The 27561-nt window shown below is 46.1% G+C and overlaps 2 protein-coding genes and 1 long non-coding RNA gene across 9 annotated transcripts in view; 2 read left to right on the plus strand and 1 right to left on the minus strand.

Annotated features, from left to right (window-relative positions):
• LOC310755459 lies at nt 1-7933 on the minus strand. Of its 3 annotated transcripts, none has more exons than XR_014544356.1 (4): nt 7724-7933; nt 2850-3168; nt 1685-1774; nt 1-711 (listed from the first exon to the last, which is right to left on the minus strand). It is a non-coding gene; the product is annotated as an uncharacterized lncRNA (long non-coding RNA). The 3 variants fall into 3 exon arrangements; XR_014544357.1 differs by lacking the exon at nt 7724-7933 and adding an exon at nt 3804-3824; XR_014544358.1 differs by lacking the exon at nt 7724-7933 and having other exon boundaries at nt 2850-3572.
• On the plus strand, nt 7389-17373 carry RSAD1 (radical S-adenosyl methionine domain containing 1). Of its 3 annotated transcripts, XM_083598247.1 has the most exons (10): nt 8026-8132; nt 8839-8965; nt 9307-9440; nt 9849-10053; nt 10700-11065; nt 12086-12149; nt 12372-12519; nt 13461-13515; nt 16008-16111; nt 16224-17373. In XM_083598247.1, exons 3-10 carry the CDS (start codon nt 9382-9384, stop codon nt 16336-16338), a joined length of 1116 nt encoding a protein of 371 aa, XP_083454373.1. In that variant the 5' UTR covers nt 8026-8132; nt 8839-8965; nt 9307-9381; the 3' UTR covers nt 16339-17373. The 3 variants fall into 3 exon arrangements, with proteins under 3 accessions (XP_083454372.1, XP_083454373.1, XP_083454374.1); XM_083598246.1 differs by lacking the exons at nt 8026-8132; nt 8839-8965 and adding an exon at nt 7389-7601; XM_083598248.1 differs by lacking the exon at nt 8839-8965.
• A 3990-nt stretch (nt 17374-21363) lies between these two features.
• MYCBPAP (MYCBP associated protein) overlaps nt 21364-27561 on the plus strand; it is a 31424-nt gene continuing 25226 nt past the window's right edge. For all 3 annotated transcript variants that reach the window (XR_014544341.1, XM_083598124.1, XM_083598125.1), the window contains exons 1-6: nt 21364-21503; nt 23457-23584; nt 23863-24037; nt 24201-24307; nt 26525-26705; nt 27174-27289. Coding sequence is in view for 2 of the 3 variants with exons in the window: in XM_083598124.1 (XP_083454250.1) it covers nt 21455-21503; nt 23457-23584; nt 23863-24037; nt 24201-24307; nt 26525-26705; nt 27174-27289 (756 nt within the window). In the remaining variant the exon portion in view is untranslated. The remainder of the gene's footprint in view (nt 21504-23456; nt 23585-23862; nt 24038-24200; nt 24308-26524; nt 26706-27173; nt 27290-27561) is intronic.

Genomic DNA, 27561 nt, shown 5'->3' on the forward strand with positions numbered 1-27561 from the left:
TTAGATTTCTCATCTGCTTTATTTCCGATTCAAAACAGGTATTGATGCCATAGAAATTCAAAACTTCAAATCCTACAAGTTGGAATGCATCTAGGATGTGTTTGCTTTTACGGGAGCGTTATTAGGGCACCTCCCAACCATGATACTGAACCACAGAAGTTGGTGTGTAACACTTTTCTTTTCTGGCTGCAGCTCCCCACGCCAGCAGAATTTGATCTTGGTTCTGTTTTGTTATAAAGCTACTACTCTTCCTCCTCGCCTTCGATGACCTACCCTGAGCTTTTCCTTCTTTTACTCTGTGGCTGCACATAACACCGTGATTTCGCTATGCTTTCTGAATGGTCTTACGTACTGCATTATAGCACTGGTGGGTATTGCAGTATGTAGCTGGTTTCCAAACAAATTAAGTGAAGTATGCAGTGGAATTCCTTCTCTCCCTTTATCTAATAGAACAAGACCCCCAGGGGAAGTTCGAGATCAGATCAGTCATCAGCAATGAAGATGTGACTCCTTGTCACAGAGCGATTTCAGAAGCAAAATGAAACATGGAAGTTGTTCTTCATCTCTTAAAGAAACAGCCAGGCTTTTCTCAGGAAAAAAGGAAGGTGGTCAGGGTGTGTCTCCTCCGTAACTTTTCTGGCTCTCCCAGCTGAAGCGTGGTTTCTGCCCATGGAAGCAGAACACAAGGGGCCTCCATATGTTGCTTTGTTGCTGAAAGAAAACAGAATCCAGGTCAGGTCAAGAAAGAGTTTCATTATGAGAGCCAGTGTGGTGTAGTGGTTAAGAGCGGTAGATTCGTAATCTGGTGAACCGGGTTTGCTTCCCCGCTCCTCCACATGCAGCTGCTGGGTGACCTTGGGCCAGTCACACTTCTTTGAAGTCTCTCAGCCCCACTCACCTCACAGAATGTTTGTTGTGGGGGAGGAAGGGAAAGGAGAATGTTAGCTGCTTTGAGACTCCTTCGGGTAGTGATAAAGCGGGATATCAAATCCAAACTCTTCTCTTCTTCTATGTGAATGTTTGATGTCATAATTAGTTTGAGACTAGGGGATGAGAAGGGAAATAAGATCCCTCCCACAGATGTCAAATGGATGGACTTTTTGCCTCTTGACAACAACTATCACCTTTAGCACACAAAGGGTGCTACAACACTTTCCAGTGGTGCTCACTGGACCTCAACATTGCCAGCTGTTTCTTTTCTGTTATGTCTCCACTACAGATAAAATGTAAAGGGAAGGTAAAGGACCCCTGGACAGTTAAGTCCAATCAAAGGCGACTATAGGGTTGCAGCGCTCATCTCGCTTTCAGGCCAAGGGAACCAACATTTGTCCACAGACAGCTTTCTGGGTCATGTGGCCAGCATGACTATACCGCTTCTGGCGCAACAGGACACCGTGACAGAAACCAGAGCGCATGGAAATGCCTTTTACCTTCCTGTCGCAGCAGTACCTATTTACCTGGAGTGATTAAGAGCCCTGTTACGGCCCATCAAACGCGCAAGAAACATGTGCTAACTACGGCATTTAAAAATTAAAAATACACCATAGATTTTCCCAGCCCACATATGAAATATGCACATGTTTCATTGTCCTTTAAATGCAATATGAAATTATCTCACAAGAAGACTTTAGTTGCCATTTTAAGCTTAACAGCCGTGTGCCACAGATGCACAAAATATACTTACATGGTGATAGGCCCCACTTCTGGATTCCGCAACACAGGACAATGCCCAGCTTCTTTGATGGGAAAGGAAGTTAGGAGTTGGGGTGAAACCCTGGAAGAAGAAAAAAAAAACTCGAATGAAATAAGCGTATGCTGCTTCTCTAGTCTTAATCAGTTTGGGAGGAATTTGGCAACGGGAACAGCTGGAGATGCTGTGAGATAATTATGTCAGACCTCACATTATTAACTCTTTAATAACACTGCTTTTTTAAAAAAGTAGAGGTGGGAAAAGGATGCAGAAAAGTACAACCAAAATTATTAATTAATGTTGGCGGATGGAGCAACTTACCTTTGAGGAAAGGTTGCAATGTTTGAGGTGTTTTCAGTTTAGATAAAAGGCAAGAAAGAGCCTCAAAAGCACGGTTACGTCACACTTTGCCTGCAGAGCTGGCAGCCCCTCACCCCTTTTCAAACACCCTCCCTTGTGGAGTGTTCCCTCAGCCTCTTCTCCCCTCTCCTTGGGAGTCCTCCGGGCGGTTACTGAGCTGCCCTCCATCCCACCCCAAAGAGAGGTGCCTCCCAGAGGCACCATTCACCTGGGGAGCTGGTAGCCAGGGCTGCTGCAACAAACAGCCGTGCAAGCCTTTGGGAGGCAGAGGTGTGAGAGGGCATCAGAGGAGGGAGGGAAGGAAAGAGGGGCAGAGACCAGTGTTGCCCTGCGGCACCCCTGACCATCATTCAAGGCACCCCAGGGTGTCACAGCACACTGGTTGAAAACCACTGCAGTAGACCTTGTCTTACACACTTACCTTGCCAAGTAAAAAGTTACTATACGAGACATGTTGTGACCCTGTTATCGGGCCACATTGCCAGAGTGAAAACTCTCCTATGGTTTATCAATAATCCCCTTTCCCTCCAATTAGCTCTTTCTTTGTACAGCTTTCCCACTTGCCCATACCAGGGTGTTTGTAAAGAACAAAAATTGCATGCATCAGATTGCAACCAGTGAAGGTCCTTTGAGAGTAGACCCAATGAAACAAATAAACCTATGTTGGTCGTGTACAGTATATTAATAGGCTTCAATGGATCTACTTTGAGTAGTTCTAGAATTAGCTACCATCCGCACAGCCTTAATCCCCTGTTGTCGCAATGACCTCTACCCCCTCAGCATATGCAAAGATACAAACCTTCCACAGCCTCACGGACAGCATGTTCAGTATCAGGAGAGACATCATGAAAAATAGCATGAAGCACAAAGACTCCACAAGGTTTCCCTTCATCTTGGTTTGCCTGTGTTTGTCTCTTCCTCCCTCCCTCTCTTTATAAAGGTTGCCAGACAAGGGGGAAATCCTCATCGCCAGGCCACGGTGATTTCAATGCGTGTCATCACTCTGTGTTTGGGGAACCCCCTGGGTCCTGTCACCTAAGAACTTCCTTTTTATTTCTGCAGCAGAAGCACTTTCTTTTTGATGTGTCTTTTGAATCGGGTGACATTGAGACCACATCCTGAAGGAACGGAAAATTCTCATATAAGGGAACTGGTTTCCTTCCCATTAACTGTGCTAGTGTGACACACACACACGCCCCCAGATGTGGTAGGAAGGTAGCAGGCCTGTCAGAGTTTCTGGGATTCGTTGAACCCCTGCAGGCTCTGACGGATACAATAATTAGGAAATAAAACTTATTAGCCATAAATCTCTTCCTCTTTTTAAAAAATATTGCCTGCAAAATGCCTCCACGCCGCACATGCAAACACAGCTGCTCCCCCCAAAACAAGCTAGGCTTCTTGGAAGTGTATTGACCATTGCATTATGTATAGACATTTACACAAGCTTAGAGAGCAAGATGGATGGTTAACCCTGAGTATAGCGGAATAGTGTTTCAGTGGAGATCCCCCAATGCTCTAACAGCAGCACTAACATCTAGTTTCAGTTCCATAGAAACTGTTGCCTGCATGGATGCCACGTTTGTGTGATTTCCCAACAGAGATGAGTGCAGGGCAAGGAGCTATTGGTGGTCGTCATGGGCTTGTACACAAAGGCTTTCCCTCTTTTACGGTGCTGAATGTTCCTTCAGGCTTCCTTCGCTTATTAACCCTGGTTTCCCCTGAAGTCTCATGCACATGCACAACTCTGCCTAACCTGTCCAAACATTCTCTTCTAGTCATGGCCTTCTCCTGTCCTTTTCTCCCATCCAGTGACAAAGGAAGGGGATGCAGCGGTGCGTGTCGCACTGAGGGGGGTGACAAAATGACAAAAAGATGAGTTTTAAAAAATAATTTTTAAAAATTGGGCTCACGAAACTTTTTAGTTCAGTCAACAAACGTAACGAAATGTGGCTGGCACTGGGCACCACACTGTGAGGCCCAGCACTTACCACAGGTTCCTGCAGCGTGCCCAAGCCACGCATCTCTCCTGGGAGTGACATGGTGGCTTGGATGCCTACAGGCTCTGCGCTACCTGAGACGGCAGCGTGGGACTTGCGTCTGCCCACCATCTCTCCCTCAGCCACCCTACAGCTGAAGGGGAGGCAGCAGAGAGGCTCCATGCAGCACGCCCCACCCCCAGTTGCAGGATGCACACGCCGCACCCAGCACCCAAGCGGCTAGCTATGCCGCTGCACCCATCTCAAATTATCCAACCTCACTTGTCCTTTCCCTCTTCTGCTCTGTTTCCTTTTTACCTTGGATCAGGCGCCACAGCCCCCACTCCACCTTTCTCCCAGGAAAAGCATGATGCCTTCAGCACCCAAAGTGAAACAAAGGTATTAGAGACAACATGCACATCTCTGTAAGGTACACAAACCTTAATGCTCTTCCTCAGTTAAAATGGGGTACTGATTGTGGTTCCTGAGTGGTGGGAGAAATTCCAGGCAGGCCCCTGCCCCTGTCTGACTGATACACAGGGCTGACCACTGTGGTGTATGAGGCAGTCATTTAGCAGGCAGGCAGTGGTGCTGCAGGGTGGGGGAGATGGACAATGCGCAGCATCTCCAGCTGCAATCCTAAAGCATGAAATAGAGATGCCAGTCCCATGTGTGTCTACTCAATGCAATCCCATGTGTCCAATCCACTGAGTTCAATGGGAGTTGCTCCCAGATTCGATTCTTGGTTACAGCTGTCACTTGAGAACAAAGCAATGTGAGAATCTATTCCAGCTTTGATCTCCAAAATGTAGTATAAACACCGACAACTGAGAAACACCAGCCTGTGAGCGCTCCAATTGGAGAACAGCCTTTACCAAAGGTGTCATGGACTTTGAAGACGCTCGAACTCAGGACGAAAGGGAGAAAAGTGCTAAGAGGAAGGCATGTTTGGCAAACCCTCACCATGATCAACTCGCATCTGGAAGCCTATGTCCCCACTGTGGAAGGATGTGTGGATCCAGAATTGGCCTCCACAGTCACTTATAGACTTACTGTTAAGACAGTGTTCATGGAAGACAATCTTACTAGGCTACGAGTGATCAGCAAAGAAGGAAGATTTTATAAGAATTCGTAAAAATTAAGAATCAACAAATTCCCTTAACGAGAAAAAACTTGTTAACACTTATTGTCGACAATAAAGAGGTTCAGATTTCAGGCAATTATAGGAGAGTCAGGGATATCAGATAAAAGACAATGGTAGTAACAATCAGCAAAAGACTAACATAGCTACTGCTCTGGATTTTATTTCATTGTATACACTCTTCTACAAATCCAGAAACTACTTCCACATTTTTACATGGATGAATCGTCCCTCAAATGACACCTTTCTATTTGCAGGATGGAATTAATGGGAGAGAATATAAATGCATTCTTCCAGCTGTAGCATAACGTTCTCCCCTAAGGGGTGGATAATTGGGACTTTAAAGTACAGTATTAGAAGATTTGAATAAGACCAGAAGCCAGGCAGTTTGTGTATTTGTGTGTGACGCTAACTAGCCTCTCATTTGCTCGACCTTTTGTTGCCATGGTTGGGAGTCTTCTGAAATACTAAGAGGCATCTGATATTTTTGGGTTGTACTCTTAATAGCTACCAAGTGACCGCACTACCTCCAGAAAGTTTAGGTGTGCCATCTGCTGTCTAGCTGCTGGAACTGTAGTCATTTCAATGGCTTGCGCATGATACCACAGATGTTGACCCACCAATTCAAGGTACCGTACTTCATGTGCTTTATATAACACAGTGGTGTCCAAACTTTTTTCAAAGAGGGCCAGACTTGATGAAGAGAAGGGCCGTGGGGGCCAATCAAAGTTCCTGAAACGGACTTTGGACATGCCTGATATAGCATAACCTACATATTGATTCAGCTAAAATAAAAAAGTGTCCAGAGTAAATAACTCCATGCCCTAGGGCTTTTCAAAGGTCGTTATTAGGTTTTTATTCTGTTTTTCCTAGGTGTGTCCTGTTTCACAGGTTAATGAGGGTAAATGGGGGGGGGGGGTGAAGTGCCAAGGCAATGGAGAAGATTGTCCATGGCTGTGTATACAACATACATTGAAAGCACGTTGACATCCCCCAAAGAACCCTGGGGATTAGTTTAAGGGTGCTGAACCTCTGTAAGGAGTACCAGTGGCGTAGCGTGGGGGGTGCAGGGGGGGCCGGCCGCACCGGGCGCAACATCTGGGGGTTAGGGTTAGGGGGCGCAAATTCACGGGTTAGGGGGCGCAAATTACTTGCCTTGCCCCGGGTGCTGACAACCCACGCTACGCCACTGAGGAGTACATTTCCTGGGATTCTTTGGGAAAAGCCACGTGCTTTGCTTGTTTCCATGATCCCCACTGCCTGTCGCTACCAGACACTTCAGCAACCAGTTCTGGGGCTATTTCCAAAAAGCCAAACCAGAAGTTTCATAAATGAGTCCTACAAGTGCTGAGGGTCTATATTTGTACTGAAAACCCTGCTCTAGATTTATGTGAGATAACACACACACACACCTGCCTATGAATCTATAGAATTCCACTCATCTTCCAAGCAAAGTTTTGCGCAGCCTATGTAGTCCCTACCGCCCCCCACTTCCTCCTGCAAATTTATATTCCTCCTCTCCTGCAAATTTATATTCTCCCAACCCCCCTTTGAGGCGGGTCAGGCTAAGAAATAATAACGGTTGTCCCCAGGTCTAGTGCTGACACGCCAACCAACCATAGCTGTCAACCTTCCCTTTTTTTCGCGGGAAATTCCCTTATTCCAGCGTCGTTTCCCGCTGCTATCCCGGATTGTTAGATATCCCATAGATTGTCCCCGGGACAGGTGAGGCTGCTGATCCCTTATTTTCTTTTTTTAATAATTTTTATTAACTGGCCAATCACATCAAATTAAATCACATCACATAAATTCCAAATTACAAAGCCAAATTTTTAAATTTTGTTGGGGGAACCCATACTTCAAGATCCAAAGGGGGATTCAGATCCTGATCCCTTATTTTCAAATCTGAAAGTTGACAGCTATGCAACCAATCCATCCCAGGGTTACGTGTGCGCGCGCGAGATACCGCTCGATGAGTGCTGAAAACTATAAAGCGCACTCTGCACATGCTTAGTGAGCTGCACTTCCGTTAACCGCCATCCTGCGAGTTCTCATGCTAGATCCTTACAGAGAAGAAAAGGGACAGGTTGTTGTTTTTTTAATTATAAAAAAGCGCATTATTTATTTATTTTTACTGTGCAAAGCAACGTGGGCCAGAGAAGCGCCAGCCGAGCCCAGCCTCTCCAGCCCTCCCCGTCGCTAGGGGCGGACTCCTCGTCGCCTCCGCCCGTCAGGTGGCGGAAGAGATCTCCGGGGCCCGAGAGCAGCGCCGAGCGGCATGGGCGCCCTTGACAAGCTCAGGGCGGCGCTCCCGGCTGGCCTAAGGGCAGTCCGGCCGCCGCCTGACAGGCTCTTCGGAGGCGCCTCCGCCGCGCAGCTCCGCCCTCGGCCTCCCGCTCCGGAAGCGGCGGCGACCGCCGCGCTCTACGTCCACGTGAGTCCGGCGGGAAGCGGAACGCGACCCACAGCGCGCGAGGGGGGGAAAAAACATTTTATGCGCTTGCGCACGCCGGCTTCCCCGCGAGCGTTGTAAAACGGACTTTTGCGCATGCGTACCGCGAAGTAAAGCTGCTCCTCCTTTTCCTGAGGCGCTGAGTAACTCCCGCCAAATCGACTGCTGGGAATACCTTCCACACATTCCTTTTAGTAAAGTGCGCACGCGCCTTTCCTTAGGTGTTCTCTAAGTCCGGAAGGAGGGTTTGCCATGTTTCCTTTACAGGCCTCTTTCCCTCACCTCCAGTGCGCTTGCGTGGGGTCTGTGGTGCAAGTACAATGCGCTTTCTCGACGGAGCGGTTCTCACTCTGCGCATGCGCATGATGATGGTAATGTGTGTTCCATTCTCCCCTCCAAAAAGAGCCCCCTCTTACTGAGGACTTGCCTGTGTTTTACCATCACAACCCAGATGGTTATGACTCAACGAGAGTTGCACCATAACTGAGGAGGAAAAATATTACGGACAGATCAGTGTGTGTGTTCAGATCCAGTTTCGAAGAAGTGTATAATGGATTCTGCTCAGCCAAAAGCCTAATCGACTTCCTTTGAAACAGAAATACGTGGCGACGTGGCATTTTCCCCCAAACTAAGCACACCTCTCATAGTTGACAGTCTTTCCTTGCCTTCACTCTTCCATGTCTGCCTTTGTCCTTTTTCTGTCTACATAAGAGACAAACTACACATCATTAACACGACAGGTTGTTGCTTCCTGAGCAGTATGGTTTGATTTTCAACTGAGGGGGGTTATATGAATGCTCCTACATGTTAAAAACAACAAAAACCTACTAATGCATCAGGAAGAATATGTGTAGCACATCCCCATGAGTAATTGGGTTATTTTTGGAGGCCCTCTTCAGGAAAGAGTCCTGGAAAACCACCTGTGCTGACTTTCTGTGAATTGGTATTAAAATACCATTCTGCTCTTGCTCTTCCCCACGTAATTCCATATTTGTGTTTGGAACCACAACTGATTTTATTTCAGAACAAGTTCATGCTGGGGCGTTGCCATAGCAAGTATAGAAGACTAGGTTGCCTTGTGCTACACTTCCTCCAGCAATCATCCTCTTCCCAAGCATAATTCATAATGCAATACTAACCATATCTCCACAGAAGGAAGTCCTATTGAATGCAATGCTGCTTATCCCCAGGTTAAATTTCCCACATAACTCCTTTGTAGAGTCCTCTCTTAAACATTTCACCTGCCCAAAAATATACGGACTGAAAGACATGATGGTCGTGATGACTGGAAAGCCTTTGAAGTTTAGCCAAAGCTAGAGATAGAGCATCTTTATGAAATAAAACGGGTTTGTGGTTGTTTTTTTACTTGGGCTGGCATTTATTGGCTGAGATTAAACTCTGTTGAGTAGGACTAAGTCTATAGTGCAATAAGTATATTTGTATTCTGAATCTACCATGTTTATAAAACATGCTGGTGGTCACTATGTGCCTTTGGGGTAGAATGAGTGCAGAGTTAAATATTTTGCATTCCAAGCCATTTTATTGATTGCCCCTCTTGGTAGATAGAAGTGTTACAGGCTTTGGTCTGGCAAGATGTTGAGGATAGCAGGACACAGCAGGGTGAAGGTACCAGAAAGTGTGTTAGGTCTTAACAAATAAGAATTCTATTGTTTCCTTGGTCTCTTAGTGGCCCTACTGTGAGAAACGCTGCAGCTACTGCAACTTCAACAAGTACATTCCCCGTAATCTTGATGAGCAGAAAATGAGGAACTGTCTTGTTCAGGAGGCCCAGACCCTGATCCAACTCAGCCAAGTCAAGAGGTTAGTATAGTGGAAGATGAGGGGGAGGTTTTGAACAGTCAGGATTTACAGTCAGGGAACTTTGGAAGGAAAGGGAAAGAGATGAGTTTTACAACAAAGCCAGCAGCTGCTCTTGCGTTGGGAATTTTAGTGATTTGGAATAAGCCCAATATATTCATACAGATGCTCTTCACCATTAGAGGACAGTGGCTTATGTGAAATCCTACAGAGGTTTGAAGTCTTTCTGATCAGTGGGAACATTATGTTGTATATTTGTTAAGTGGCTTGTAAACTGCTATAGGAAGATTTATTTATTTTATTGAAAAGCAGTAGACAAAAAAAAGGCAACGAGATGTACGGCTGAGACGTATATGGCTCAACACTGTGGGTTCCTCAGATATGTCCCTCTCACCCTCCTTGGTTTTGCAGAATCACATCAGTGTTCTTTGGTGGAGGGACGCCAAGCCTGGCCAACCCGCTCACCATTGCTGCTGTCCTGGACACTGTCTCCCAGTGTGCCCATTTAGCAGAAGGCACTGAGGTTACACTGGAAGCCAATCCCACTTCAGCAGATGCCTCGTGCCTAGCTGAGTTCCAGAAAGCTGGTGTCAATCGCCTCTCCATTGGTGTCCAGGTGAGGTGACGGGTGCATTGCTTTCAGGGCTGTATTAATCTGTGCTGATCCAGTTACAATATTCCTTTTGGGAGAAGTTTCTAAAAAGCATTTATGGAAATGTTTGGCAACTTGCATTTGTCAAAAATGGTTGAGCTTGCCACTCTATTTATCAGCATCTCTCTTCCTCCCCTTTCCTGCCCATAGTATGCCAGAAACAGCAAGCAGTTACTTATGGAATAAATATCTCAGAATAGTCCAGGATAACCACCAATCTGACCTGTGAGAAATTCCTTTCCTGTTACTATTTTTCTACATCCACAATTTTAAAAGTAAGAGTTAAATTTGGCAAGGGAGAAAGCAAACAACAACCTGGGGATCAGTGTGAGATTTCAGTCAGGGAAGGAGTTAAAACACAACCCCCCCAAGAATGTATTTCAAAGGGGAGAGGGAGGAAATGGGAAATCTCTTGCACAAACTGTTTTTTGGCCACCAGACTCTTCACATTTTGCTCCCATTGGTTCTTGCGTGCACCTGACATTCAAAAATCTTCATGCTCTAATAGTGTTTTCACTCTTGCCTTACTCATATCTCTTTCCCAACACTTGCACTTCTTCTCCTGATAAATGAGGCAAATATACTCATGTTTTCCCGTCCTCATCAACAGTCACTTAATAATACTGAACTGAAACTCCTTGGAAGGAACCACACATCTTGTGACGCTCTACGAATTTTAGAAGAAGCCAAGAAGCTCTTTGCAGGCCGTACTTCCATTGACCTCATATTTGGACTCCCAGGTCAGACCAATGCATCGTGGATCCAGAGTCTAGAGAAACTGCTCACCGTGTGTGATGACCACATTTCTCTCTACCAGCTGACACTGGAGAGGGGTACTTCGCTTTTCAAGCAAGTCCACCAGGGCTCCCTGCCCATGCCTGATCCGGATGTAGTATCAGAGATGTATGAGTGCTCCCGGCATGTTTTGCAAAATTCAGGTTTCCATCAGTACGAGGTCTCCAATTTCGCTAGGAATGTAAGTCTGTTACTTTGCCTAGAACCTCTGCTATATAGCTTAAATCAGGAGTGGGGACCTTACTCAGTCCAAGGGCAGCATCCAAACATTGTGAATCTTTCCCACTCACCAATTCATACACACCAATGTCACCCACTTCCATCCATTCTCACGTATAATACAGACCATACCAATACCCATTCATGTTTGTTTTCTCCCCGCCCCAACACACACACTCTGACCACACCTCCAAATAATTAGGCTTGAAAAAGCATTGGAGTTGCAGTCTCCACAAAGATCTCACTCTCACACACACATATACAACAGCTAAGCTTGAAAACAGCTTCCCATTGGAGTCATTGGGAGACTTTTTTTCAACACAATTGCCACAGGTGGAGGGTAACTGGGGTTGGGGGTCATAGCTGCTAAGGGAAAGGTTAACCTTCTCCCTGTGTGCTGACACACACACCTGACAAGCAAGAGGAACTTTTTTCAGTGTGGGGGTTGCTGGATATGGTTAACCCTTCCCTCTTCGGTTGCAACCACTCCAAAAAAACCACAAAACAATCCCCCCAAACCGAGGGGATATGCAGAGAAGCACCCATGGGTCTCATCCAGTCTTCAGATGGATTGGTGGCAGGGTTCCTCTGGCCTAAGCAGAAGGGAGTAGACAAAATAATTTCAGATAATGAAATAAGCTTGCTTGCTTGCTTGTGTATGTGTAGGAAAGAAAGAGAAGAATATCATCCAGCTACAGAAGTGAAGCAAACATGCTCTGAGGATGCCTTCTTAGCAAAGAACAGAGCATGTTATGGAAGGCAGTAGGCACAGGCTGAGACCGATAATCAGAAGGCTTAGTTCCCATCCCAAGAGAGAGCTTTAAATCTGAGCTTTCCGCTTTCTCACAAAACTTGAATGCTGGATCCACTGAGTTGCTGAGCGTCCTCAGGAGTCAGTCGCTAAAGGGTGCCCAGCATGGTGTAACACTGGACTACCTATTCCTTAGTGGTTATGCTGTTCTGTTTTTTTTTCCCCCTGCAGGGGGCATTTAGTACCCACAACCTGTCCTATTGGCAAGGGAGTCAATATATCGGGATTGGACCAGGTGAGCATTGCTTGGGGAGATGAGAGGGGCCAGCCGCTTCCCAATTTGGGCTCTCCAAAGTGCTTTTCAGATGGCACCATTTTAGCTGTGCTTCATGTTAGACATGAGTTGTTGGGGAATGATGGCCCCAGCCATCTGATGGCTGGGCAGTTATGCACATTTGCTTCCCATACCCTCTAGAGACAAAGAATTAAGTCACAGCCCTGGCTGCCTCTTTCCTAGGAGCCCATGGGAGATTTGTGCCGTGGGGAGATGGCAAGGTCCATCGGGAGGCCAGGATACAGACTTTGGAGCCAGATGTATGGATGAAGGAGGTGTTGGCCGTTGGGCACGGGACCCGGAAGCGGACTGAACTCAGCAAACTGGATATGTAAGCAGAAGGGGAGGCGAGGAGGCAGTTTCATCCCCATGTACTTGAGTAGAATTCCTTCAAACCATGGTAATGCAGCGGGAACACCTTGGATTCAAGTTTTGACTTGACCACGAACTCAGCAGTTGCCCATAGGCATGCCATGACTGCTTAGGCCCCCATCTGCAATAGGTGAATACTAAGACCTACATTACATTGCTGTTAGGATTTCTGAGAAAATCCATGTGAAATGCTTTGAACACTCTAACTAAGAAGGGGGAGGGGAGGATTTTCAGCTCAAGGGCCTCATTCCCTCAAGTCAATCTTTTAGGGTGGCAGTGGTGGGTGGGCCAGAGGCAAGGAATGGATGGAGCCACAGTGACTCTTATCTTTGATATGATGGCTACATTTCAGCTGTGGAGAATCCAGAGGCTTCTATGCATACTCATCTCTCCACCCCTCAACTGGGTCAGGGTTTCTCAAACTTGGGGCTCCAGCTGCTTTTGGACTACAGTTCACGTCATCCCCGGCCACTGGTCCTGGTAGCTGGGGATGATGAGAATAGTAGTCCAACAACAGCTGGAGACCTAGGTTTCTTGGGAAACTGATCTAAGCAAATACGTTTTAAAATATATATAATGCTTGAAATAGCAGGTGAAGTTGGTTCAGAGCATGTGTCCTCTCTCTAGGCCAGGCATAGCCAAACTTGGCCCTCTAGATGTTTGGGACTACAACTCCCATCATCCCTAGCTAACAGGACCAGTGGTCAGGGATGATGGGAATTGTAGTCCCAAAACAGCTGGAGGGCCAAGTTTGGCCATGCCTGGTCTAAGCTAATCATCTACAGTTGCTAGGAATGGTGTGTGCAGAAAAAGCTGTACAGGTTTCTGGTGACTATTCCTAGGTTGCTAGAGAGTTCTATGTCCTTGTGTTATGTTACCCTGTGACTGTCTCCTTTGCAGACTGGAAGAGGTTCTGATGTTGGGGCTTCGTATGGATATAGGAATTACACACAAGGTGAGGTGTGATTGTGCCAGCAACTGCACTTGCAGCTAACTGGGTGGGACTGAAATTTTCAGTGCCCTAACTCCAGAGCTTTTGGCAGAAATGGCCTATTACTTCCTCTTTTTCTGAACTTTCTCTTGTCTTTGCCACAAGGTACTCAGCAGGTAGAATCAAAAGAATTAAAGAGAAATGAGTGGCCAAGAAGCAAAATACGTAACCAGCACCAGTGGTTTGAATCTGCTTTTAAAATATTGGATTTTTATCCCTTTTGGAGAAAGCTTTGAAAAACCTGCTGGTTGTGGCTGCTAAATGAATGAAAGCTGGAAATAACCTTTGTGGGATTTCCGCTGGCCATGAGGTTCTCAGTTTTAGGAACTGCAGATGTTCCCCGCCCTCGGTTTATTTTCCTTAAAACACACATTGTTGCTTTCAGTGGTCCAACAAGGAGAGAATTAGCTGTTGCCTAAAGCAACCCCCAGGGACGTGGGTGGCGCTGTGGTCTAAACCACTGAGCCTAGGGCTTGCCGATCGGAAGGTTGGTGGTTTGAATCCCCACAGCGGGGTTAGCTCCCGATGCTTGGTCCCAGCTCCTGCCAACCTAGCAGTTCGAAAGCACGTCAAAGTGCAAGTAGATAAATAGGTACCACTCCGGCGGGAAGGTAAACAGCTTTTCTGTGCACTGCTCTGGTTTCGCCAGAAGCGGCTTAGTCATGCTTGCCACATGACCTGGAAAAACTGTATGCGGACAAATGGCGGCTCCCTCGGCCAGTAAAGCGAGATGAGCACCGCAACCCCAGAGTTGTTAGCGACTGGACTTAACTGTCAGGGGTCCTTTGCCTTTACTTTAAAGCAACCCCCTTCACCTTTCTCTCTCTCCAACTTTTATTCAGAGTTATATTTGTTTCCTTGCATCTATCAGCAGCATCCAGTTATGCACACCGGGAGCAGGAAAGAAAAGGAAAATAACATGGTTATATCTGACCAAAAGCATTACTAGGGTGGGGGAAAACAACTCAACACAGAGCTTCTCAATTTGGCAGCAGTGCTGTGTCAGGCATCTTGTTGAGTAGTACCGCAAGCTACACCAGGAACTGGGACCATGGGGCTCTCCAGATGTTCTTGGGCCTCCAACTCCCATCAATCCCAGCCAACATGGCTGGTGGTCCGAGATGATGGGAGCCAAGTTCAACATCGGGAGGGTCATGTTTCCCATTCCTGCCCTAAATCTTCACCCCTCCAACAAAGACAAAATGGTGAAGTCAAGCTTTGAAAATCAAACCGATTCAAGCTTGTCAAATTGCTTAGCACATTTTGGTTATGGTAGAAATCTAGAAACCGCTCGACAATTTTGTACAGTCCCAGTGCAGGCTGAGATGAAAACAACAATATCCTTCCACCCTTGCTGCAACTTAACTTGCCAGGCTTACTCCCAACGATGGCTTGTTGCCAACAATATAAAAGGGGTGTTGAGATTCAAATATGGGTTTGCCACCAAACTAGCATCTAGATTCTGTTTTAGCAACTGGCATGGCCGCTTAGTTACTGACCTTCATTACAAAGATGCAATCAACCTAGGATTTCAGAAAGATATGCTAGCTTGAATGCTGGTTGCCAAGGACAGAAGGGAAAAAAGGAAAAAAGAATTTATTTATTTCTACGTATGTACATTGCTTCTTGTCTTTTGGTGTTAGGAGTCTCCAAAGGTAGCCAGAAAATAAAGACCATAAAAAACCAATTTACAACAACTCATAAAATCAGTAAATTATATACTTCAAGCAATATGTAGAGCTGGGTTGCACATAATACAAACTATGGCTTAGTGCAAATGCAGAAATCACAGTCATTTTGCTGCTGCTGCTTCCGTCTTGCTGCTACCGTCGCACTGCTGTGAGCCAAGCCATGCCTTGGCTTAGGGTGTCATCTGAACCCAGGCTTGAGGTTTGTGTCGCTCCAGTCAAGCCATGAGCTGTAACTATGGGGTGTTCTGGGTTTATAGCTTGTAATTTGTCTGGAGCAGGCAAACCCAAAGCCTAGGTTAAGACAACATGCTTAGCCAAGGGAAGGCTTAGCTCACAGCAGCGCAGCAGGGGGAGGAGCGCTCTCCAGGAACAATCACACTAAGCCATGGTTTGTTTGGTGTAGTGTTATATGCAAACTTGATAGCAGAATGGGAGGCTGGGGGGGGGGGGAGTTACTGCACTTCCTGAAAATTTCTAGGGAACTAGAGCATCCTTGAGGACGTGCCGCAAGAGAATAGGTCCAACTTCTTGAGGACACCAGTTTAAACTCTGGTGGCGGAGGGGAGCAACCAGAGCAGAGCCCCATCATATGGTCTTAAAAGTATATGAGAGGCTGAGGAATTCATTGCGAGGACTTTATAATTGACGTTTAGAAGTCGCATCTCTCCCCCCCCCCCCATTAGTGTTCTGATAGGACATCAACTGCAAAGCAAATTCTCGAAACTATCAAGCAACACCCATCCTAGCAGCATTTCTTTTCTACAGCACTGGCTGCAATTTGCCCCTGACCTCAGCCTGTGGGATGCATTTGGAGAATCGGAGGAAGTGAAAGAGCTGGAGGAGGGCGGTTTGCTGCTTCTAGACGACAAGTAAGGGGCCCCTACGGGTTCATCATGTTTCTCTGTGAAGAAAGATGCTGTTGTCCGCTGTGGAAGATTAATCCATGTCCTTGTCGGTGGGGATTGGTGTTTTTTTTTGCAGGGGACTTAGGTGTTCTTGGAGAGGCCTGGCTGTGTTGGATTCTCTGCTGCTGACACTTCTCAACCAGTTCCAGAAAGCCTGGGTGGAAAGAGAAAAAACGTTCAATCAAACCTGAAGTCCCTACTTAGGTTCCTTAAGAAGTAAAGGATCGCAGGAAGCAGCCTTATACTGGGTAGGGCAGGACACTAGGGATTAGGAATGTTCCGACCTTGTGCACTGACTCACACTACCATCCGGGGATAGTAATTTAGCCATCTTGATCTCATTTTCTCCACCTACTAAAGCTGGGATAATGACCATGAGCCTTGCAGATGAAATACACGTTATGGAACCACAGCATTCTCATGATGTTAGTAGCAAGGAGGGTAAAACAAGGCAATAAAATGGAATGCAGGGCATTGATCCGTACAGGGGTAGGGCCCACATCCTCAGGTGACATGCCCTGATGGCGTCACTAATCACTGGTCCAACAGGCTGAACAAGTAACTTTCTTCATAGGATGAAATTTCAGCCATTGTCCATTAAACCCATGGCTAAAAGCACAGTGCAAACTTACACTTCAGAGATAGGATGACTATATTTCAGGGGTGATTTAAATTGAGAAAGCACCGTATTTTTCGCTCTATAAGACGCACCAGACCACAAGACGCACCTAGTTTTTGGAGGAGGAAAACAAGAAAAAAAATATTCTGAATCTCAGAAGCCAGAACAACAAGAGGGATTGCTGCGCGGTGAAAGCAGCAATCCCTCTTGCTGTTCTGGCTTCTGGGATAGCTGCGCAGCCTGCATTCGCTCCATAAGACGCACATACATTTCCCCTTACTTTTTAGGAGGGAAAAGGTGAGTCTTATAGAGCAAAAAATATGGTATGTTGGCTAGATGAGCTTCAAGTTTCCTACTAGATATAATTTTGGTTGTGTGTGGAGATTATAGTCGCACATTTTGAGAACTGCGGTGGAATTCAAATGACTCCAGCTAATTTATTTGACAAATGAAATAAAGAGTTCAGTTAGGTTTTATACACATTATATACAAACTCCCATGCATGGACTCCGGACAGCAGGAAACGTGCTCCATTTTGCATTTACTGGCTAACACAGTAACACAGAGACTGGTGATAATAATAATAAAAACGGAAACAGAAACATGACATGTCTTTTCTGCTCAGGTTCATCCACTGGGAAGGTGGGGTGTGCAAAGGTGTGTCAGCTAACTTGATGCACACTGTGCTGATTGGCTGGCCTCCTATGATGTCACCAGGAAACTTCCTTGTGCTCATTCCCTGGAGCAATGCTGCACTGTTTTTTTGAAGGCAATGAAGGGAAGGGTGAACACATGAACAGGACAGTTTGGAAAAATAAATTAAAAAGGACAGCTGACCTGAAGCATGCTGGAAGTACAAGACTAATTGCTGAGCCAGTATCTGATTTGCTGATATGCACATAAGTTGTTTTGGGCTCACCCAACAGCCGAAGACCAAATCAAGCTCTCTTATACTGTTTAATTTTATTCTTAAAAGCACACAAACAACATAACTTTTAAAACATCAATAAAATTCAGTTCCAGAGACTAACAGGCTCTTTTTAAATATTATGTCTGGAGCTTTTGCACCTTAATTGTGAAAATAATTTAAAATATGTAAAATAATACGGCAGAAGCATGGAAAGACCTGAAATCAAAGCAACAATATGCAGCTTAAAGTTCATCTCACCAACCTGGTGAAAAGTTCTTACTTAGCATGTTGTTGTTGTTTTTTTGCCAAAATTGAATAAGATTCCTGAGGTGAAACTACTTTAATGCTGCTTTTTAAGGGAACAAGCCTAGCAATCTCCTGTGCTGTTGGTTTTCTTGCCGCAGGATAGGCTTTAAAAATAATTTCTTGTAAGCCACACAGGAAATTTGTTGCAGGGTGAGATTTAGATCCTAAATAAAACAGACTTGTAAGTCGGGTAACTACACCAAACACAGCCTCACTAAAGATGCAAAAAGTTTGTGAGTTTTGCACCTTGGTACAATTGCATGGAGGTAAATGGGCTGCTAGGTCATTTCCAACTTACCCATTAGGGGTTTGTGTGTGTGTATAGCTCTCTCATGAAAAACGGCCTCTTCTTTCCAAATGCAGGGAGAGAGACAAACACACTCACATCTAAGGGCTGATTAAAATCAGTAAAGCAATTAAAGCTTATTACAATCACTCTGGGAGGCAAGACTAAACTACTAGGGCAGGAATTAAACTTAAAGTGGAATAATTACAGCTTTAATTGCAGCTTCTTTTTACGCTGGATTTCCATCTACTCTTCACTAGTGTGCACATAACTTTTTAATAGATTTACTATGACTAACAGTCTTTAATATTTGCCATTCTCCCCCTTGCAGTAGCTAAGCTATAGAATCTGCAATGTAAATAGGACAAGCAGACACATTCCCTGCCCGCCAGCTTATAATTTAAAATAGACATGTGAGGAAAAGGAGAGATAAGGACATAAAATATAGGAGATATGGGCTGAGTTGGAGCGGGGTGCAGAAGAGAAGGGGGGGAGTTCTAATAGAAAAAAGTACATTTCAGAGAGAGGATCTGGAAGATGGCATAGTGTGGATTTTGGTGGGAAGGGAATTCAATTAATAACAATGGGGGGGTGGGGAGGGCAGATATGGCAAAGCACATAGGAGCCAAAATTGAACAGGAGAACAGAACCAGGAGAAGTAATGTGGGAAAGAAAAAAGAGGAGGCAAAAGGGTTGACAAATTAAAAGGGGAAATGGCTCTATAAGAGAAGTTTATATGAACAAGGCAGCCAGTTAAAGATGGGAAAATAGGAACAATGTGGTCAAAACCATGGGAAGAAAGAACAAGCCCAAGAGCCATAGGATATATCTGCATAGCAAATAGTTGAAGGTTGCCTTTAGCTTGTGCTAGACTCCTCCAGTTGGCTAAATGGACAGTATGGTGTTGCCTCTTCAGCAACATGGTTGTATGGCAAAGACATGCTGCACGAAATTACAATTGCAGTCTAGGAACACATCTATTACTCACATCCTTCCCAAAGCAAGTTTGGAACCTGTTGAGGCAGCAATAGCTTTGCAACAGGAGAGCTCCTTATGATCTCGTGCCTCTGTTATTTGAACCGCAAAGCGTATTTAGACCTCACTGGTAAATTAGATTTGACGAAATGATTTCGAAATTTAGGCTGGAATCCTGAACATACTTGCTTGGCAGAGATTCAAACTGAAATCACCGAGACTTGCTTCTGACTAAACATGGTCAAGATTTAACTGAAAGCAAGGAAGGAAAGAAGGGAACATGTTTTCAGATAATCCCCTGAAAACAACTTTCTATTATATGAGCAAGGAAATATGTGTGTACAGTTAAACCGGATGAGCCAAAGGAGCATGCAATCATTTGAATGCTTGGACATTCTAGTTATAAAATACAAAATAATTTGTCCCATATGGAGTTTGATGCAGGGGACCTGTGTGGTCTGGTTTAAAAGAAGAAGAAAAGAAATGGCCAACATACAATGATATCCCCTCTAACAAACAGTTTATGACCTTTTTCCTCCTTTTGCCAATTTAGTTTCTCTTCCCCCCCCCTTAAAAAAGAGAAAATATTATAGGCATTTTGACATACATGCTTTGGTCCCCTCCCTCCCCAAAACAGCATAATTTGCCAAAAACCAATGACAGCAGGCAGCAAAGTGTTCAAGCCTCCTACAACTGTATTTTTAAAGCCACCTACCCAATTAACAATTGTTAATTCTTTAAATGCGGTATCACTTGCTTTGGCCATTAATTTTTTTTATTTTTTTTTGCATATGATAATTGCTAGTAAGGTAGCAGAACTCTTATCCTAAAGCAAATGTTTATTCTCAAATACGGGGGGGGGGCAGATATTTTTGAGGGGAGGGGTGTCCTCCCAGTCCAGTTCTTCCTTGTAGCATTTCCTACGCTAGGATTTTATTTTGGAACTGTCAGGAGCTCACTGGGCGTCTCCTGCAACACTTACGTTTTTACATCACTTGGTAAACATGTAAACTAATGGGACTTTTCCTGTCACCGTCATATCCGAGTTTATGGAGAAACAAGCCTGCCTCAATGGAGTAGGCGGGGAAAACAATGGAATAAGTACCAAAACCCCCGAACTGCGGTGGTGACACCACTTGCTGGCGTATTTGCATCCATGCGGGGGCGGCGCACCCTCTGCTACTTCCCATTTTTAGAAGGTGAAAAGGAAGGGGGATTTGCTCAAGAGTTGGAGGCAGCCGATTGGGTGTTTCTGGAGTTCAGAAAGAGCATCTTATTCTACCGCTCCTCTTGCAACTGGAGCCTTGGTGTGTGAACTCGCCCCTGGCAGAGGTAATAATAATAATAATAATAATAATAATAATAATAATAATAATAATAATTACACCCCGCCCATCTGGCTGGTTTTCCCCAGCCACTCTGGGCGGCTTCTAATGGAACACTAAAATACAAAAACCTATTAAACATTAAAAGCTTCCCTAAACAGGGCTGCCTTCAGATGTCTTCTAAAAGTCTGGTAATTATTTTTCTCATTGACATCTGGTTGGGGAGCATCAAAAACAACAGCAGCAGAAAAGAGAAGGTGGCGTCTGGTGTTAAGCACAAGGTCTGAACTCGCTCCGGGGTGATTCATGCGCTACAGGGGTTAGACTAGATGAGACTTGGGGGTCCCTTCCAACGCTAAGATTCACAAATGAACCAGGAAGGCAAGCAGGGAGCCACTACTTAGCAGGCATTGCCGCGCAACACAACGGGTGCTTTTTCCTTGGAGCCTATGCAGCAAAGCGCGTCTCACAGCAGCTCAACGCGCTTCCACAGCTGATCTGCAAAACCTGCTCAGCGAGGCACGCGCGGCGCGACTCGCCGCACGCGCGCCCCACCTATTGCCACGGGGTTTTGCACGGCTGCGCCGGCGCGCGCGGAACACTGAGCCCGTGCGCCGAGCCTTGCGCATGCGTCCGGGGACCCGGGCTTTCCTTCCTCTCCCGCACCCTTCCATCGGCGTGTGTGGGCGTGGTTCTCCGCTGCCTAATTGGTCCCCCCCCGAGCCCCGCCTAGAGGGGAGGAGCTGCCGCCGCCGCCGACCGGGCTGTTAGAGGAAAAGTCGTTGCCGTGGAGACGGGAACGCTGCGGGCGGCGCGCGCGCGCCTGCTTTTGCGGGGAAAGTAGCGGTTCCCGAGGGTGGCGAGAGCTGGAGGGAGCCTGGGCATAATGAACAAGCCGGGAAAGAAGGACTCGCGCACCAGTAAAACGCCCCCCGGTAGGAAAGGGAATAATAATAATAATAATAATAATAATACTCAGCCCATCTGGCTGGGTTTCCCAGCCGCCTTGGGAAGGAAGCCGCCTTGCGTTAAGCTCGTCATGGAGAGAGCACTTAATTTAAAAACAAAAACAAAAGGTGCCCACAGGAGGAGCTTGCAAGGCGCTCTAGAGCCATTTTTCATACCACGGCGAAGGATGGAGGCAGGGGTGCGAAACTTGAATAAAATAGGGGGGTGGCGGGGCAGGTAAGCCCCACCCTGCATAATCGATCACATAACATGGCGCGCGCACACCATTTGGCAGTGCCCATCAACTTTGCCGGGGTGGGGGGCTTGGCCCCTTCAAATATTTTATTGGGGGCCTCGAAGTTGGATTCTGTGGGACGGAGGGGATGGGACATGGGGGGCTTATAGCTGGTATTTTACCCTCTAGAGACTGGTATTGAACGTTTAGGAACTTCCGTCTCTGATCTTAGAAGTTGCATACAGTGGTACCTCGGGTTACATACGCTTCTGGTTACAGACTCCGCTAACCCAGAAATAGTACCTCGGGCTAAGAACTTTGCTTCAGGATGAGAACAGAAATTGTGCTCCGGTGGCGCGGTGGCAGCGGGAGACCCCATTAGCTAAAGTGGTGCTTTAGGTTAAGAACAGACCTCCGGAATGAATTAAGTTCTTAACCTGAGGTACCACTGTATTCAAGCAACATAGGAAGTTAGTTGCCTTCCCGCTGCTCACCCGTAATGACTGGCAGTCAGGGGTGCAAACAGCTGAACTTGGAGTTGCCAGGGATTGAACCTGGGACCTTATGCACTATAACCTTCATTATCGCTGCACCTTTCTATATGTTCTACAGGTTCCAGGGTTAAGTGTTTGCTCAGACTAAGCCCTTTGCAGCTGGGGCATATCCTGGCAAAAGCTCCAGAGATCTTAGTTCTGGGATCACCATCTTCACAGAGGCAGAAAGTGGCAACAAAAGTGTAGTAGAGTCAAGCACAGTAAGAGAACAGGGTGCTGATTCTCCTGTGAGAGACTTTAATCGGGGTTTGTGTCCTCAAAGTGAGTGCAGGGGGGCGTCTTTCAGTGGTCTTTCAGTTGGCGGTTAATTCCTGACAGTAGAAAGAAAGTCCTGCACATGGTGTGGAATTAATTTACAGAATTCGCTGGCATGAGAATTGGCAATGATCACTGGCTTGGTTGGCTTTAAAAGGGGAGTAAACCAACGTGCAGAGGATAGGTCTGTGGCAGAAGTGTGTGGCTTCCATCAGGTCTCTGTGTAGAAAGAGATGTACTTCTTTAATAAGGCATAAACTTTCCTGTAAGGAAGCTGCTGGTTAAGTGCTGGGTCCTGGTTTGTTCCAGGCATAGGCAAATTCTAGCCCTCCAGATGTTTGGGACTACAATTCCCATCATCCCTGACCACTTGTCCTGTTAGCTAGGGATGATGGGAATTGTAGTCCCAAACTTCTGGAGCAGTGGCGTAGCGTCGGTTGTCAGCACCCGGGGCAAGGCAAGTAATTTGCGCCCCCTAACCCATGGATTTGCGCCCCCTAACCCGTGGATTTGCGCCCCCTAACCCATGGATTTGCCCTAACCCCAGATGTTGCGCCCGGTGCGGCCCGCCCCCCCTGCACCCCCCACGCTACGCCACTGTTCTGGAGGCCCGGAGTTTGCTTATGCCTGGTTCAGCCGCTTATGCAAAGGGGGAATTGAAGTGGCCAGGAAGAGTCTCCCAGCATCCCACATACAGCTCATGCATATTCTTGGCTTGTTGGGTCGGAGTGTGACCTGTATCTGAACTGAAGCCAGAATGTTGTATGATTCCAATATACACTAGGGATGGAGCAATGCTTTTTCTTTGCCCTGTGATTCTACCAAACTTTAAACGATGTTTTCAAATTGATGAGTGAAATGGAATTTTTGTGGAAAACGAAGGAATTGTGTTTCAGAAAAGAAGAGGCAAAAAACATATGAGCAGCCTTCCTCTCCGGTTCAAGAAGAGCCAGAACCTGTGAGCTGTGTATTGCAAGGAGATGAAATCCAGGCTCTAGCCATCAAGTTGGAAGACTTAGAAAAGGTGGGTGTAGGATGTCAGCAGTCTTTGTGGAAGGCTAGGGTAGCTTCCTAGTGGTGCAGCAATCAAACTGCTAGCACATTAGTGAAGCCAAGCAGGGGCTGGTGTGGTTTTGAATTGGATGCAGAACTGTGTGTTGAGATTCCTCTACGATTCCTTCTTTGTTTTTCTCTCCTAAGAATTTCTTTTACCACCTGAACATGTAAAATTTTTGCCATAGGTCCTAGTCTCATGTTTCACTCTAGTGATCATTTCATTGGGGCTGTGTTTTGTTTCGGTAGCTCCGTACTGCACAACTGCCTCAAGAAGAGAAAGAAAAAGAGAAAGAGAAAATTCCTGTGACCAAGAAGTATCTCATTCGCAAATCCAAGCCCCAAGAAGTTGGGAAAAAGTCATATTTCCTGGTTGCTTATCCAACTACTTCAGATGAAACCAAGAAATCACTGCAATATTCTGGTATAGTCAACCTTCAGTTTTTATTTCAGAGTGAGCTATGCTAGTTATTGGAAATTCCTGAATAGTTGTTGGAAGTTTTGGTTTTTTTAAAAAAATATCTCTGAGGTTCGACCTATGCAATGGGTCTGATCTATGATTTATTGTTTTGCTGTCTTTGTTGTAGGTCTAGAAGAACCAGTTGTTGATAACTTTGGATATATCCTCCCCCATAGCATATTAGGAACTCTCCAGGAATTCAAGCAAGAAGCTGCAAAAAGAGGGCAGGATCAGGTTGGTTTCAGATGATGTATGTAGTATTATTTTGTGGGTTGATTGAGCAGGCATCCCTCAAGGACGTTTTTATGCCAGCAGGACCATGTAGTTGTTTAAACTTTCTAAGCCTGCCATTTTACTGGTAATTTTGTCTGACTTCCTGCATTTTATATATATATATAGAGAGAGAGAGAGAGACAGAGAGACAGACAGATAGACTTTTATCCAATGCAGCACTAAGTAAGCATCCCATCGGAGCAAAGATTTATGCTTTTGGAACAGGACATTCTCATTCTGTCCCATGTGCCTCGCACCTTCCTCAAATCTGCTCTGGAGGGTTGGGGGGAACCCCCCAGAGCAGATTTAGAGGTTGCTTAGGAGGGTGGGGAGTCCTGTTACACAAGCTTAAAACCTAGCACTGATGGGACACTTTTAGATTGGATGAATACCTTTGTGCATGCCCAGAACAGAAAAAAGGCAGGGGAAGGACTCATTGAGGTGAGCGACATCACTCACCTACTTCTGCTCCAGATACATTCCATCAGGCTTTGCCCACTGGTGTAGATGATGAGGGGCAGAAAGGCAATGATGGTAGAGAATGGGACTCTTAATCTCAGGGTCATGGGTTTGAATCCCACATTGGGCAAAAGATTCCTGCATTGCAGGGGGTTAGACTGGATCCTCCTTGTGGTCCCTTCCAATTCTATAATTTTTTTATTTAAAAAAAAATAAAAATTTCTTAGATAATAATAATAATTTATTTGTACCCCGCCCCAGCTACTCTGGGTGCCTTCCAACAAAGATTAAACATACATTAAAATGTCCCACATTAAAAACTTCCCTAAAGAGGGCTGCCTTCAGATGTCTTCTAAATGTCAGGTAGTTGTTTATCTCATTGACATCTGGTGGGAGGGCATTGTCTCTCTTTTCAAGTTATGTTTTCTGCAGATCAGTTACATTTGTTGTGAGACATTAGTGTTGCATGCAGTATTAGGTTGGGAAGGGAAGAGGGGGGAAGAGGGGGAATGGTGGGTGGGGTGGGGTGGCAATGCTTCTATTTTTCTGCTCAGTGTATGTGTGGGGTTTCGTGTCAGCGTTCTCTTTCTATTCGCTTGTTATATTTACTTGGTGGCGAGAGAGGTTGGGGGCGGCCTAGGGTGCAGTTGGTTGCCTTTGGTTGGCTGTAGTGAGATTTGTTTATTTGTGTGAGGGGGTGGGTTTTGGGGTCAGGTTAGCCATATTGATTCGTATGCTGTCGGTGGATTCTTGTTGTTGTCTTCCTGGGCTATGTATGTGATAAAGGGGAACTGTACCGGGGTGAAGCCCAACTCTACAATTCTTTGATTGTGACTGAAAAATCTGGGCTATAACATGCCTGATAAACATACAGGAAAATTTGGATGCGGCCAACCTTTTTGCAATACAGTCATACCTCGGGTTAAATGTGCTTCAGGTTGAGCGTTTTCAGGTTATGCACCGCGGCGGCCCGGAAGTAACGGAGTGCGTAACTCCTGGGTTTCACCGCTCGCGCATGCGCCGACGCTCAAAATGACGGCATGCGCAGAAGTGGCGAATCGCGACCCGTGCACACGCAGACGCGGGTTGCGTTCGCTTCAGGATGCGAACGGGGCCCCAGAACGGATCCCGTTCGCATCCAGAGATACCACTGTATAAGGATTCTGTCTGGAATTGCCTGGAGTTATGTGTTAATTGTTCGGAGTCAATTTAGTCCGGGGGTCCGGCACACTTCCCTGGCGCAGCTCTGACCTTTCTCAAAGACCTTTGACTCCAGCAGAGTAAACACAGCAGAAGGAGAAGCAGGAACGTTCTGCGTGTGAAGGCAATAACTCAGGCTGAAACACAGCAGTCTCCTTATCTTTAAAGTCTTTATTATCGTACAGATCAACACATCGTAAATCTTCCCGGTGAGACGCAACCCATGTCGACTCTCTCCGTGTGCGTCTTTTTCTCTCTCTCAGAGATACTGGCCACTCCCAGTGTTCTCAACCCGCCCTCAGAATGTGAGGCGTCATCACTCAGAACTCTTAACCCTGTAAGTTCTGAGCCACTCCCAACATAATTAGGATAAAGTCTGCAGCCACGCAAACTTTTAATGTGATAAATAGTGGGTGCATCGCATGAGGTCAGTATCTTGCCTATTTGAGGGTGGTTGTTTTTAGGCTGTTGTTCCCTATATGGGAATTAAAGCCTGCACTGCTGTCCCCCCTCCCCCAGGTAGCGAGACTAGTTCCTGATGAATTACTTCATGGAGCGTCAGTCCCACTTTTGGGGAGGTTCAGAGAGAAGCGCGAGGAAGAAAAGAAAAGCGCCCCGTCACCTTCGCAGCAGCACATGGCCCTTCAGAACTGGAACCGCAACATGATGCTCAGGAGGATGCAGCAGAAAAGGCTGTGTGGTAAATAAAATATTGCAGCAAGCGAGTTGCAGGCGTTCCCAAATAAACCTAGATGCACCCATGTTAGTCATGGCGGCTGATGGCACTCACTCCAGTGCTGACAAGTGCCTTTTCTATCTTTGACTGGAGGGGAGGTTTTAAGTAAGGGAGACAGTGTGGTGTAGTGGGTAGAGGACTGGGCTAGGAGCAAATTCCCGCTCGGCCATCAAGCTCACTGGACGTGACTTTTGGGGCCGGTCACTTTCTGTCAGCCTAACCTACCTCACGGACTTGTTGTGAGGATAAAATTGAGAGTTTTTTTGGGCTCCTTGGAGAAAAGGTGGGGTGTATATTCTGAAATGAATAATAAGTGATTGTAAGTGTGGAGCTATAACCCAGAGCATAGAGCACGTGCCATGTGGATTTCCTAGACCTTGGGACTGGCCTACAGCATGAGAACAACTGTCTGCCTGTTTGTTTTGTTTTTAGAATGTCTCCACAAATCGGAAAGCAAGCTGCTGATGAACTTTGCGGAGAGTTACAGAAAAATCCAGGAACAGCGTACTCTAATTGACCGCAGCCTCCCTTTTCTGTACCTCGGAAAGGTGACTGTTCTTGATAGCTTACTTTGGGTGACGTTTGAGGAGACTTGTGACAAATTCCACGTCTGCGTAGTTAAGCGTGTTTTGCACACGCACCCTCGAAGTACAGTGGTACCTCGGGTTACATACGCTTCAGGTTACATGCGCTTCAGGTTACACACTCCGCTAACCCAGAAATAGTGCTTCAGGTTAAGAACTTTGCTTCAGGATAAGAACAGAAATCGGGCTCCGGCGGCACAGCAGCAGCAGGAGGCCCCATTAGCTAAAGTGGTGCT

The sequence above is a fragment of the Podarcis filfolensis genome (genome assembly GCF_964270895.1).
Source record: "Podarcis filfolensis genome assembly, chromosome: 2".
Taxonomy (NCBI): domain Eukaryota; kingdom Metazoa; phylum Chordata; class Lepidosauria; order Squamata; family Lacertidae; genus Podarcis; species Podarcis filfolensis.